At 42.0% G+C, this 15,392-nt stretch overlaps 1 protein-coding gene across 15 annotated transcripts in view; it reads left to right on the top strand.

Moving 5' to 3' along the window:
• LOC119972713 (echinoderm microtubule-associated protein-like 6) overlaps positions 1-15,392 on the top strand; it is a 528,500-nt gene that overhangs the window by 181,632 nt on the left and 331,476 nt on the right. For all 15 annotated transcript variants that reach the window (XR_005462144.1, XR_005462143.1, XR_005462146.1 and 12 more), the window contains one exon: positions 364-576. Coding sequence is in view for 11 of the 15 variants with exons in the window: in XM_038809940.1 (XP_038665868.1) it covers positions 364-576 (213 nt within the window). In the remaining 4 variants the exon portion in view is untranslated. The remainder of the gene's footprint in view (positions 1-363; positions 577-15,392) is intronic.

The following is a 15,392-nucleotide window of genomic DNA, read 5'->3' as shown; positions in this document are numbered from 1 at the left end:
CAAAATTTGGCCCAACACAGTCTCACCTGGAAGAAATGCCTCATCTGTATTTTGTTCTTTTAAATTACACGCAGAAAAGCTGGGAATAGTTTGTAGGGAAATTTGTACTGTTATATTTTGACCTGTCATTCATCAGCGTTTGAGCAAAAAGTAAGAGTTGTGGGCTTTGTGGTGTAAGTCACATTATGCATGTATTTTAATACTGTATACATTGAATGAAGTTACATGGTTAATATTTTCCTAAAACAAACTTCAAATTTGCACTCAAACTGTGGCAACATTATTAATCCATATAATAATGCCCTATGATTTTAAAATGTAAATAAAGTACTAAATATTTTTCTATATTAATATATTTTAAAGCTGGAAAGCATTTAACCAGTAAAGATGAAATAAAAGGTATTCATTGGGCCACCTGGACTTGTGTACTTGGACCTGAAGTAAATGGAATTTGGCCTAAGTATACAGACATCACGGACATCAACTTTGTGGACGCGAACTTTGGTAGTGCTACTCTCGTGTCTGGCGATGATTTTGGATTGGTCAAACTCTTTAGGTTTCCTTGTTTGAAGAAAGGTAAGGAATTTGTTTCCTGACTCTCACAACTAGTGATTGCACTGTCTATAGAGGATGAATGTTATCCTAATTTGTCAGATATCTGTGTGTTCCAAAGATTCTCAAGGATGCATTTTTTGTTTGTACAGCATTGCTTCTAGTGGCACTATGCAGACTACACTTAATCCCCTGGGGCAGGCAGTGTGTAAGCCATGCAGGTAGTGATCAGTGGCGCTGTTGGTCCTTGGAAAATCAATTGAAATTGTTAGAAACACCACTATGCAAAGTAATTTTCCCCCCATACTCTTTAACTTTTTGTCTTTACCTTTTTCAGTTCTTTCAATCCACATCTTCTTTCCTCATAATAACCAGGATAATATCTAGGTGCTGAATATCTTGCAGCAGTGTAATTATGTTGAAAAGATCAGGAACTAGGCTGGGATGCAGATAAGCTGGATGTGGATAAGCTTGATCCCAGCCTGCTGTTGAGCTTTCCTGGATGACTTACTCAAGAGAAACCATCAAACATGTTTTTTAGTATAAAAGGGACTCCCTTTGTTGCAAACTCTGAAGTGCTTGTGTTAGAATCTGGCAAATGGTAATTGCAAATCCCAAAGGGAAATTTGGCAAACATGCCACAACTCTTTTCTTTGGGGGGATTTTGACCACAAGAAAATATGAAAGAATCCAAAAGCCATTCATTACAGTAATACTATTGGAGCTATTAAATATTGAAGGAAAACATTGTTAACAAAGAAAACTTATACACACAAGATTATATTTACACATTGATTATTAGCATTACAAAACATTCCCCCAAAAGGTCAGACTGACAAGTTAACACCCTTTAGACACAATCCTATTAGACACAAGGCTATGGGGAGAAAGCAGGATTAGGCTTTTGAGTTGGATGATCAACCATGATCATGATAAATGGCTCGAAGGGCCAAAAGGCCTCCTCCTGCTCCGATCTTCTATTAATGTATCTATGTGATGTTTAACTACAAAAATCAAGTAATGTTACTCACAAGCCAAAGCTTCTGTCACTTTAGTGGGACATACCACATATGGCCTCCCAACCGTGTGTTTTTCAGTGGTGGTGGTGGGGTTTGCACAGATCGCTGGTGGCGGGATTCTCTGTTCCCGCCGCTGTCAATGCAATTTCCCATTTAAGCCATCCCATTCTGCCGGCAAACCAATGAGGGCGGGTGCGCTACCTGTGGACCTGAGAATCCTCCCGCCGGCGAACAGCTGGAGAATTACGGCCGATATCTCACTCCTTGCTTTCACTCTGCTGCAGAACTTAAAACCCCAGACACCAGACTGCTGTTTGCGGCCTTTAGACCTTTCTGTGTTAAATTGGTCAGCTGATTTAAAAACTGCCTTCTGGAAAACACACTTCTGTGGCTTTGCTGGAAAGCTACCACACTTTACCAGTGCAGCACCTCGGGTGATTTCAAATGGCTTCTCCCCCCGCAAGCTCTCAGCATCTTCCCTTAACTATTCCTTTTGATAGTTCACCTTGATTTTATTTCCCTTAGCCCCTCTTTGAAACTTCACTTACCCAGAATAGAAAAATCATTCATGCTCTCCCAATTGCCCCCACTTTCAGGTCACATAAAATTTGATAACCTTGCCTTATTTATTTATGCCCTTTTACTTCTCTTTGAAATGGAACAACTGAAAATAAAAACCCTTCTTTTTCTCCTAATGCAACTTACTACCCACTGCTTATTTATTTATAGAAAATGCAACTTGGCCATATTTACTTCAAGTGCATGCCTTTCACACCTTGGTTTCTTTGATTTATTAAAACATGTTGCCATTCAATTCCCAGCTTAATTAAATTATGTTCACACACACACCAGCCTGCTTCACGGAATAGCACAAAAAGCTCCAAATACATTAAAATGGTAAACCTCTCATCACACTTAATCCTCAGAATTAACATATAGTTAGCAGAGGTATGTCTGGTCAGACCAGGTATGCCTATCTGCTAAGGAACAGAGGTGAAGCCCATCTAAAGGTTCAGACTGGGAACATGCTATGGATTCCTGAAGCAAAGGAGATGCAGAATAATAGCCTGTCATAGGGAAGGGGCCTGGAACACACCTCACCCGTGCCAATCCTATGCTCTTAAACTAGACTTTCTGGCTTCTTCAGGTGGATGCCCAATGTGCCTGTCTATGATCGGTAAATTAGGAAAATGCTCCTGACCCAAGAATATCTATCAGGAACAGGTTTTTGGTCATCACATCTCCAGATTTATTTAGAGATATGATTCATTATGGATTTCTGGAACCCCCGGCCAAGAAATTCAATGGCATTGAGCCTGTTTTAAGGCACGAAATGGGCATCTAAGCACCCAGTATGGCAGATGTGACGTGGTGCTCATTACAAGCTGGAAGTGCATTGCTCATCATATTGAAAGTTGGGCTACTCCATATGTGTCTAGAATGAATGCCAGAACTTAAAAAAAAGATGAATAAAATGTTCAAATTAACTTGTTTTCTGACTGTCAAAACTTAATTCTGACTGCTGAGAGGAAGATTTTGCTGCCTGCCTTTCAAACAGTCATATGGAAGTTATGGGTAGGGCTATCTCTGCGTCTGAAGAAAGAAGACAAGTGCATATGGCAAAGAAGACAAGAGAGAGTCTTGAGCAATTCATAGGAGAAGGACGAGATTGGCTATGCACATGCGATCATAACATTGGCAGATCTTCTTGAGGGGGCAGTTCTGCTGCATGAAGGTCCTGGAGGAAGACCGTTTCAGGTGCCTCCACTTTGCAAAGAGGATTGTCACCACGTTGTGCCATCTGCTGAAGCCACAACTTGAGCCTCATACCAGGGCAAAGATGGGACTGCCTCTGATAGAGAAGAAACAAAAGTAAAGGAGACACAAACACAAATGAAACAAGAAAGAGAGACATAAGAATTAATGAAGAGAAAAAAAAGTTTTTCTCAGACACACTGTAAAATTTAGTCACTAATTTTTCAGCCAATCCACCTACATCATGAAAACTTGTCTTGAGAGTTCCTGGTCTACCTCAAAAATCCAGCCTTTATAAGGCTTCTGGGCAACTTCCACCAGTTGTGAACTGCGTTCTGACTGGTGGGTGTTGAAATGTTTTCAAAGGTCAGATTTTATTCGAAGTAATTGATGCTGGTTGAGATTGAATATCTTCCTTGAGAGGAAAATGCTTTAATTTGAAGTTCAAGTTGTTCATAGAGTTTTCTTCAGCTTAGCTAGTGCCATGAAGTTCCCAGGTGGGGAGATGTTGGAACTATTTGCCTTACAAGGTGAGATTTCAGTGAGTGCTGATAAAGTGCTTGTAAAGGTCAACTTAGACACAGATTGGGAGAGGCAGACAAGCACCTGTCAGAAAGGTAGTGAATTTCTGGAATGTGTCCAGGATAGTTCCCTGCATCGATATGTTCTAGGTGCAACAGGAAGGCAGGCAACATTAGATTTAGTTATGATTAATGAGCCCAATTTAATTAGTAGCCTAACTGTGAACAGTTATCAAATAGTGATCACAAGATTATTGACTTCAGTGTAACGTTTGAAGTGAAAGACACGTTTCGGATATTAGAATTTTATGTTTGGTAAGGCGGACTTGAACGGGATGAAGCTGCGATTGTCATGGTAAACTGAGAAGATCTGTTAATGGGTCAAACAACTGAAGATCAGTGGAAAGTATTTAAAGAAACATTTAACGAGACACCAAGCAAATATATGCCCCTGAGGGAAAAAGGCTCTGCTTCACAAATAAAAAAGCCATGAACAACAACGTTGTTAGGGACAGCATAAGATGAAAAGAAAGGTCGTACAAAATGCAAGACATAGCTTAGATCTGGACAAATGGAATAGGTACAAGGAGCAGCAAAGGGTCACAAAGCAGCTTATAAGAACTACTAAAAGGGATTATGAAAGGAAAATTGCAAGGGATATCAAAATAAATAAGAAATATTATAGTAATATAAAGGGAAAGCGGATGGTGAAGAGCAATATAGGCCCACTAAAAGCTGAAAATGGAGATATTGACTGAGATAATGGGGAAATGGCAGAACAATTACTTTGCCTAATATTTACAGTAGAAAAGGAAGATAACTTATCAGAGGTGCTGAAAAAAATAATAGTCGATAGAAGACAGGAATTTAATACAATCATTGTAAGTACAGCTTCGCTAACTAGGAAGTTAATAGAACTAAAGAGTGACAAATCCCCAGGACCTGACAGTTTCCATCCAAGGGTGTTAAAGGAAGGAGGGCGGTACATTATAGATGCCCTAACTATAATCTTCCAGAGTTCTCTAGATTCAGGAGTAGTCCCTCTGGATTGGAAAATTATACATGTCGCTCCTTTTTTTAAGAAGAGTGAAAGGGGGAAGCCAGGGCATTACAGACCAGTTAGCCTAACATCTGTGATGGGGAAATTGCTGGAGTCTATAATCAGGAATGTGGTAACTGAACACCATTCAGTTTGTGTCGATTAGGGAGGGAGAGCCAGCATTGATTTGTGAAGGGAAAGTCATGCCTGACTAATCTTATTGAATTTTTTGAAGAGGTGACTAGTGGACAGGGGAATGTCTATGGATGTCTGTCATATGGGCTTCCAGAAGGCATTTGATAAAGTTCCACACAAAAGACTATTAAGTAAGGTGGAAGTCCATGGAGTTGGGGCCAAATTATTGACATGGTTAGGAAATTGGTTGAATGGCAGGCGACAGAGTGGGGATAATGTGTAATTACTCTAATTGGCAGGAAGTGACTAGTGATGTACCACAGGGATCTGTGTTAGGGTCTCAATTATTTACACTATTCATGAATGACTTGGATGATAGCATAAAAAGTCATATATTCAAATTTATGGATGATACAAAGTTAGGTGGCATTGTATGCAGCCAAGATGATGGCATAAAATTGCAAGGAGATTTTGACAGGCTAGGTGAATGGGAAAAATTGTGGCAGATGGAATTTAATACAAGCAATTGTGAGGTTATCCGTTTTGGACCAAAAATGAATAGAGCAGAATAATTTCTAAATGGAAAGAGGTTAGTACAGTGCATGTTCAAAGAGACTTTGAGGTTCAGGTGAATAGGTCCTTGTAATACCAAGTGCAGAAAATAATGAACAAGTGCAGAAAATAATCAAAAAGGCTAGTGGAATGCTATCCTTTATATCTAGAGGATTGGGAGACACTGGGGTTCTGCGGCAGCTATACAAAACCCTGGCTGGACCGAACATGGAGTACTGTGAGCAGTTCTGGGCACCATACCTTAGTTTTGGAGGGAGTGCAATTTAGGTTTACAAAAATTATACTTCGATAACAGGGGTTGAGTTACGAGGAGAGATTACTCAAATAAAACGTGGTTTCGGTAGAATTTAGATGGCTGAGTAGTGATCTGATCGAAGTATGCAAGATATTAACAGGGAAAGACCAGGTAGATAAAGATAAACTATTTTCACTGGTTGAAGATTCTAAAACAAGCTGCATATTCTGAAAGATAGGGCCAGACTGTGCAGGAGAGATGTTAGAACCCACTTCTTAACTCAAAGAAAGGGTGATAGAGGTTTGGAACTCTCCCACAAAAACAGCAGTTGAAGCTAGATCAATTGTTAATTTTAAATCTGAGATGGATAGATTTTTGTTAAGCAAAGATATTAAGGGATATGGACCAAAGGAAGGTATATGGAGTTAGGCTACAAATCAGATCTCATTGAATGGCGGGACTGGCTCGAGGGGCAGAATGGTCTACTCCTGTTCCTTTTTTCCTAAAGGTACTAACAGCCTGCTGTGGCCATGCTAGTGACCATGCTACAGAACTATTCAATGAGGCAGACACCTTTGGTCTTGAGTAAGAGATAGGGGGAGGTTTGTGGGGGTGGGTTGGAGATCTCTGGTTTAGCTCACTTACACCATTAGAGTGGGATCCCTGAAATTTAGGCACATTAGTACATGTGTTCCTAGCTTTTTAGTAAGGATTGAACCCAGAAATAAAATGAATTAAGGAAGGCTTAAAAATAGAAAAATAACATTTTATTTTTGATAGTTTTCGGGAACAAAATATTGAACCAAATGAAAATAGGCCCTGTTAGATGTAGTGATGGTAATGAATCTGAATTAATCAGCAATCTTAACGGTATGAGAACACCTGAATAACCGTGACCATAACATAATTGAATTTCATATTATGTTTGAAAGGGAGAAGGGTGAACTGTGAAGTAAGATTTTAAATCTGGGTGATGCAGACTTTGGAGGGATGGGGCAGAAATTGACAACAGTAGATGTATTAATGGATAAAGCTCCAGGTGAATTCATGGGGTATTTTAATCTACATGTTGATTGGTCAAGGCAGTCTTGAGGAGGAGTTTATAGAATGTATCCATGATAGTTTCCTAGAACAGTATGTAATGGAACCTAACAGGGAACAAGCAGCCCTAGATCTGATCCTGTGTAATGAGACATGATTGATTCATGATCTCATAGTTAGGGATCTTCTCGGAAAGAGCGATCATAATATGGTGGAATTTAAAATACAGATGGAGGGTGAGGAGGTAAAATCGAACACTAGTGTTTTGTGCTTAAACAAAGGAGGTTACAATGGGATGAGAGAAGGGCTAGCTAAGGTAGACTAGGAGCAAAGACTTTATGGTGAAACAGTTGAGGAACAGTGGAGCACCTTCCAAGTGATTTTGCACAGTGCTCAGCAAAGGTTTATACCAACAAAAAGGAAGGACGGTAGAAAGAGGGAAAATCGACTGTGGATATCTAAGGAAATAAGGGAGAGTATCAAATTGAAGGAAAAAACATAAAAAGTGGCAAAGATTAGTGGGAGACTAGAGGACTGGGAAATCTTTAGGGGGCAACGGAAAGCTACTAAAAAAGCTATAAAGAAGAGTAAGATAGATTGAGAGTAAACTTGCTTCCAAATATAAAAACAGACAGTAAAAGTTTCTACAAATATATAAAACAAAAAAGAGTGGCTAAGGTAAATATTGGTCCTTTAGAGGATGAGAAGGGAGATTTAATAATGGGAGATGAGGAAATGGCTGAGAAACTTAACAGATTTTTTGGGTCGGTCTTCATAGTGGAAGACACAAATAACACGCCAGTGACTGTTGGAAATGAGGCTATGACAGCTGAGGACCTTGAGACAATTGTTATCACTAAGGAAGTAGTGATGGGAAAGCTAATGGGGCCAAAGGTAGACAAGTCTCCTGGCCCTGATGGAATGCATCCCAGAGTGCTAAAAGAGATGGCTAGGGAAATTGGAAATGCACTAGTGATATTTTACCAAATTTCACGTGGACTCTGAGGTGGTCCCGGCAGATTGGAAATTAGCAACGTGACACCACTGTTTAAAAAGGAGGTAGGCAGAAAGCGGATAATTATAGCCCAGTTAGCTTAACTTCGGTAGTAGGGAAGATGCTGGAATCTATCATCAAGGAAAAAATAGCGAGGCATCTGGATGAAAATTGACCCATTGGGCAGACGCAGCATGGGTTCATAAATGGCAGGTAGTGCCTAACTAATTAAGTGAAATTTTTTGAGTGCATTACCAGTGCGGTAGATAACGGGGAGCCAATGGATGTGGTATATCGGGATTTCCAGAAAGCTTTTGACAAGGTGCCACACAAAAGATTGCTGCATAAGATAAAGATGCATGGCATTAAGCGTAAAGTAGTAGCATCGATAGAGGATTAGTTAAGTGCAGAGGATACTGGAAGTCTGCAGAGGGATTTGGATAGGTTAAGTGAATGGGCTAGGGTCTGGCAGATGGAATACAATGTTGACAAATGTGAGGTTATCCATTTTGGTAGGAATAACAGCAAATGGGTTATTATTTAAATGATAAAATATTAAAGCATGCTGCTGTGCAGAGAGACCTGGGTGTGCTAATGCATGAGTCACAGAAAGTTGGTTTACAGGTGCAACAGGTGATTAAGAAGGCAAATGGAATTTTGTCCTTCATTGCTAGAGAGATGGAGTTTAAGACTAGGGAGGTTATGCTGCAATTGTATAAGGTGTTAGTGAGGCCACACCTGGAGGTTTGTGTTCAGTTTTGGTCTCCTTACCTGAGAAAGGACGTACTGATGCTGGAGGGTGTGCAGAGGAGATTCACTAGGTTAATCCCAGAGCTGAAGGGGTTGGATTACGAGGAGAGGTTGAGTAGACTTGGATTGTACTCGTTGGAATTTAGAAGGATGTGGGGGGATCTTATAGAAATGTATAAAATTATGAAGGGAATAGATAGGATAGATGCGGGGAGGTTGTTATCACTGGCGGGTGAAAGCAGAACTAGGGGGCATAGCCTCAAAATAAGGGGAAGTAAATTTAGGACTGAGCTCAGGAGGAACTTCTTCACCCAAAGGGTTGTGAATCTATGGGATTCCTTGCCCAGTGAAGTAGTTGAGGCTCCTTCATTAAATGCTTTTAGGATAAAGATAGCTAGTTTTTTGAAGAATAAAGGGATAAAGGGTTATGGTGTTCGGGCCGGAAAGTGGAGCTGAGTCCAAAAAAGATCAGACAGGATCTCATTGAATGGCAGAGCAGGCTTGAGGGGCCAGATGGCCTACTCCTGCTCCTAGTTCTTATGAACAATAGAGGTATTTAAATGAATATTTGGTAAATACAAGACCTGCCCAAGTCTTAATGGCCAAGAGTTCTACTTGTGCAATTAAAGAACCTTGATCAACAAGAGAAGTGAGAGAAAAGGGCTTACAGGAATTCAACAAACTATATCTGTATTATTCAAACTAAGGTTGCATTTCTTAGAATTTAGCAAGTCAAGGGATGATTTTATCAAAGTTTTCAAGGTAATAACGGGATAAAATCTTTAAGTAGGGAGAAACTATTTTCTGTTGGTTCGGAATGCATATCGTAATAATTAGAGCCAGACTTTAAGGAGCTAAATTAAGCGACAGTTTCACACAGAAAGGGTGGTAGCAATTTGCAACTCACAGTTTTTTAAAAAAATATTCAAGGCTTTTCAACAAAAATGTAAATATGCAAAATATGAAAATAATAACCAAAGGGCCTCAGACGAAAATCACAGCAACCCAACAAAAAAAAACCAACCCTCCAGCCCCCTGACACCGACCCCCATCCACGTCCCGCCTTCCCCATTTGAACCCCCTTACTTTCCCCCCTTGTTGACTTCTCAAACCTCCTTGAAGAAATTAATGAACGGTTTCTACCTCCGGGTGAACCCTTCTACCGACCCACGCAGAGAGAACTTGATCTTTTCCAATTGCAAGAATTCTGCCAGGTCGTTCACCGACACCCATGTCTTCGGCGGCTCTGAGTTCTGCCAACGTAACAAAATCCGTCTCCGGGCTATCAGGGAGGCGAAGGCCAATACATCAATCTCTCTCCCCAGTGCACTCTTGAGTCTTCTCACGCACCAAATATCGCCACCTCTGGACCATCCCCACACTCAGAACCTCGGACTTGACATCAGAGAACTCCCTCAATCTTGGACACGCCCAGAACATATGGACATGATTCGCTGGGGACATTGACGGTTAGGGACCTATACACTGACGGTAGGGTCACAACGCTGGAAGAACTGATGCAGAGATTCCAACTAGCTAAAGGGAACAAACTCCGATACCTGCAGCTTAAAGGTTCCTACGGAAGGAGACAAGGACATACCCGCGACCACGACGACAGACATTATTAGAAGAGCTACTGGTGCAGACATCCTAGGCAGAGGGAACTGTAGTGACACGTATGACCGACTGCTAGAGAGGGTCGACACCGAACGGGACACGACAAGGTGGAAATGGAAGAAAGACTTGGGGTTCGAAATAGGGTGGGTACTCTGGAGCGGAGCACCGCACAGGGTCAATTCTACCTCCACATGTGCGAGGCTCAACCTAACGCAGCTAAAAGTGGTACAAAGAGTCCACTTGACCAGAACCCGAATGAGCAGGTTCTTCCCGGAGGTGGAGGATAGATGCGAATGGTGCCAAGGAGGCCCGGCCAACCACGCCCACATGTTCTGGCCTTGCCCCAGAATTGCTGGGCACTGAACAGCCTTCTTCAAGGCAATGTCCAAAGTGGTGGGGATGGTGAAGCTATGCTCGAAAGAGGCGAGGTAACAAAACCCAGCAAGAAAAAGTGGGGAACAGCAGTGAAAAAGAGGGGCGGGGAGGAGGGGGTCAAGGAGAGAGGAGCTGGAGGGGGGGTGGGATAGAGAGGATTGTAGGCTGAGCCAGCCAGGCGACAACAAACTGTAAATAGAGACACCTAAGAAGGAACCTTCGTGACTGTACAATAAATGAAAACGTACAGCAGTGTATATAATTTTGGAAATGCCAATGAAAATATTTATTTTTTTTAAGTCGGCAAAGCCAGACCCCCCCCCTCTCTCTCTCGGCACCCCATTCCAGAAAAGCCCGCTGCACAAGTGGGGCCTTCCCACCGACACAAACCCCGAGATCAACCCAACTCTCTTTTACACTTGTGGCTACTTTGTTAATGAAGGTTTGACAGGAGCAGAAAGATTTTGCAAGACTAATTTGACTCAATTAAATATAATGAATGGTTCATATGAGATTTTGTAGCAATTTTATAGTATTTATGCTTTTTAGTGGAGGAGAGCGGAGATTCAAGGCAGAAGACGAAAACAGTACAACATTTTGATGAAGTAGAACAAACCAGATTACGACAGTTCAGTATTGTTGGAGGAAATACGTAAGTGTCTTGCATACCAAGGATGGAAATGATAGTGATGCTGAAGGTCATCTCTCACCCTTAGAATTGCAGACCAGTTTCGTTCTCGGGCATCGTGGACACCAGCACATATTGATTCCTCTAAAACAAATAGCTGCACAAGTCACCCTGCACACTGAATTGTAGTTAAAGGGTTCTTAAATCTTTATTTCACAATGTGCCGCCAGCTACCTGTCTGAAGGATCTTTCTCTGCTGTGACAGGTTGCTGACTACAGATCCACTACGGCAACAGCTCTTTGGTTTCACCTAGGAGATAACCTTAATCGATTTATACAATCTTATTTCAGGATAACTTTAAACACACTGGGGAAGCACGGTGGCACAGTGGTTAGCACTGCTGCCTCAAAGCCCCTAGGATTCCGACCTTGGATGACTGTCTTTGTGGAGTTTGCACAGTCTCCCCATGTCTGAGTGGGTTTCCTCTGGGTGTTTCTGTTTCCTCCCACAATCCAAAGATGTGCAGGTTAGGTGGATTGATCATGCTAAATTGTCCCTTAGTGTCCAAAGATTAGCTGGGATTACGGGGATGGGGCAGGGAAGCTGACCTGGATAGAGTGCTCTTTCAGAGGGTGGGTGTAGGGGTGAATGGCCTCCTTCATTGTAGGTGTAGGTGTTCTATGATTCTATGATTGCCTTTGAAACACTGGGATCCATTTGGTGCTCATGGTGCAGTAGGTGAGGCAGGGAGGTGGTCTTGGTAATTGGGGCATACCAGGTATGAGATGCAAGTAGGCAATGGAGGCTTTATTGGAATTAAGAAATGGACATGGATTTGAGACTGATTGGAGCTGTGTAGGCATCCTGGTATTACTTGTGAAGTGAGAAAATTTGCAATTGCAAGTATTAGACATGCATGTAGCAACAACAGGGTAATTTTAATGGGAAATTTTAACAATGGCCAGTATCTTCTGTAAAGTGATAGTTATCATTGGATGCTGTTTCACTTGAACTTCTCAACGTCCCAATGGCGCTCTATATTTCTGGACTGACCATCTGAGCTCGGCCTCTTTAGAAATACAAAGCGTACAGTCCCACAAAGAAGTTTATCTGTAGCATTAGGTGACAGGGCGACAAGCTATACACCCTTTTTATAGCTCCAGCTGGCATAAAATAAGTTTAAATCTCCAGTGTAAATGCAGGGAATGAGTGAATGAGAAAAGTGTTAGGGTGGTTGGTGAATGATTGGTGGTTGAGGTCAGTGAAATCTCCAACTCCAACTTAGAATTGCAGACTTTTGCGGAGGAGATGAGGAGCAAAGGAATTACCCGTTGAGAGTTCCAACTTCTCGGGCAATTCCCACAGAGCTCAGCGATGGTCCTGAGACCAGACGATCTGGGCCATTGAGTTCTACATTATGTTTGAATGGAGAAAGCAGGAACAGCTACTAAAATATTAGATTGAGGCTGACCTCCATATGATGATGCAGACTCTCCACAGTGAACTGTAAAAAATGTAATGAAAAGGACAGAAGGTCAGTGGGAAATGTTTGGAAAAACGTGCAAAAAGCCACGCATTCTGGTGCAAGAACAACAAAAGGTGACAAAAAGGTTAGAACTACAAAAAAGGAGTACAAAATATCTTGTAAAGAATATCAAAATCTACATAATTTTTTTAAACAAATATATTTGCAAAAGACAGTCGGAAGCAATAAGGGCCCTGTGAACCTGTAACTGAAAATAAGGGAATGGCAGACATGTTGAATAATTGTTCTCTCGAAGAAGATAGCAGGCTGGACGCCTCAACGAAACTGTTTCGATGGGGGTCTCGCCAAAAGTAACATTAGCAAAATAATGAATAATCCCCAGGATCAGGTGACTTCCACCCAGGGCTTCAAAGAAAGTAGGTGGGAACAATGAAGATCCCCCAATGTTTCAACATTTTCTTAATGCAGGAAACATTCCTTTAGATGGAAAATTGGACATAGCATGCCGCTATTTAAGAAAGGTGAGAGAGGGAAATCAGTAATTATAGATCAGTTAGCCGAACACCTATTATCCACATATTATTGGAGTGTATGATTAAGGATAGGATAATAAATTACAGCCGATTAGAGTGAAGGATTAGAGCAAGGATTTGTAAAGAATAAATCATGTTGAACAAATCTGATGGATTATTTTGAAGAAGTGACTAAAATAGTGCACAGGGGAACGTCTACGGATGTTAATTGATGAGGATCTTCAGAAGATATTTGATAAAGTCTTTTATAATATATTTTGTTACTAAAGTTGAAGGTCCTGGAATGAAGGCAGATTATTGACCTGATTAGATAATTAGTTGAGAGGCAGGTGATAGACTAGGAATAATGGACATATTGGGTGGAATGTTGCATGCTATGAGATGAAAAAACCGGTGTACATCTCCCTAGCTGTACAGCTGAGTTTTCTCTCCAGATATCATGGCATGCTATGCACAGAAACTCTGTCGGTGTAGTTTTTGCCATTGCACACTTGTTAAAGGCCACCCTGGTGAGCACTGAAAAGAATATTTCTCCCTCCTTCCCTGCCACAGGCACTGGGGCAAATCCCCCCCTCCCCCAACACAGATACAGGGACCCTGTCTCTCTCACCCCTTCCCACATGCGCACAACACATAAGCACCGGGACACGCACAACACAGGCACCAGGGCACCCCCCGCGGATATGAGGAGCCCCCAACGAGGGGGGGATTTCTTATTGTAAGGGGAATGTATGTCGGGGAAACCTGCAAGTATATTTAAATTTATTAAAATGTACTTATGTCACCGACGAGGGGTGGGGAAAATCAGAGAATGAGATTACACGCTGAGATTCTTGTTTCAATGGTCCTGCAAGATTTTCTGCCAATGTCACTGTTTACACCCGTTGCGACCGTCGGCAGAAAATTCCGGCCATCCTCCAATTGACACTGTGGATGATATTTAATTGAGGCACCTTGGGTTTGGTATGCTGGCTGGAGAATAAAGCTGGAAAACCATATCATGTGGCGTTGAGCACCCTGGGGATGGAAGTCCCAGCTGCCGAGAGCTGTCAGCCAATCAGTGCCCGGCCATTCTCTTGAATGGCAGCTTCACTGGCGAAGTAATGGTTTCTGCTGATAATGATACTCACCGCAGCCTAATAACTGGATCCCAAGACATAGGAGAGCAATATCAGGATGGAGGTAATAGGGTGAAGGTCATGGAGAGGGGTGTGGTGAGGCAGGTTGGCAGCAAGGATCAAGGGGGTGGCTCTCAGTGCCCATTCCCTTTTCAATGCAATGCCTTTCAATCAAGCACTGAGTGCCTTTTAATGTGGGACCCCTCCCCCATTGCCAGGAAGCACCAAAGCAAGCCTGCCACTGGGTTAATGGTGATGGGATGAGACCCTTAAGTGGGCAAGGACTTCAATTGGTGACTGGGTGGGCAAACAGCCCATGGGCTTTCTTGCCATGGACTTATTGGAGTGGAGCCAGGCAGCAGATCCCCACCCAATACTGTTCCACCTGATTAGATGCCTGCTGTCACCAAACTTGCCATGGGGAAGGCCATTAAATTCCACCCATGGTGTCCAACAGGGATCAGATTGGAGGCCTCAACTCTTAACAATTTATCAACAACTTTGATGATGGAATAGAGAACCACATATCCAAATGTTCTCATGATAGAAGGTGGCATTGTCAGAGGTGTAGATGGAAACGTAAAGTTATAAAGAGATAGTAAAATATGAAAGGAATGAGCAAAACTGTGACAAATGGATTTCAGTTTTGGTAAATGTGAGGTAATCTACTTTAAATCTAAACATTTCTAAATTTTGAAAATCTAGAAAGAGTGGAGGCCCAAAGATTATTAGGGCCATATCTTCCAGTCTCCAGATCCTTGAAGATGGAACTTGTGTTGGGACTCTGCGGTTGTCCTGGCATACAGGACAGTCCCTAACCCTGAGCTCAAGAGTGTAGATCTGGACCAGATACCTGGGACTTACAGGCACACTTATCTGGGTGATGTTAATTTAATACCTGGTCTAACTCAGTGGTCAGCCAATGAACCAGGGTGTTAGAGGTGAAAATATTCACACGAAGACCTGGGTATAAGTAAATAAAAAAGCAGTTTATTATGTCAGAATTCTGGGAGAGAAGGC

Source organism: Scyliorhinus canicula, chromosome 1 (genome assembly GCF_902713615.1).
Source record: "Scyliorhinus canicula chromosome 1, sScyCan1.1, whole genome shotgun sequence".
In the NCBI taxonomy this organism is placed as follows: Eukaryota; Metazoa; Chordata; class Chondrichthyes; order Carcharhiniformes; family Scyliorhinidae; genus Scyliorhinus; species Scyliorhinus canicula.
The sequence above is the reverse complement of the archived record's forward strand: the minus strand, read 5'-3'. Positions and strand labels throughout refer to the sequence as shown.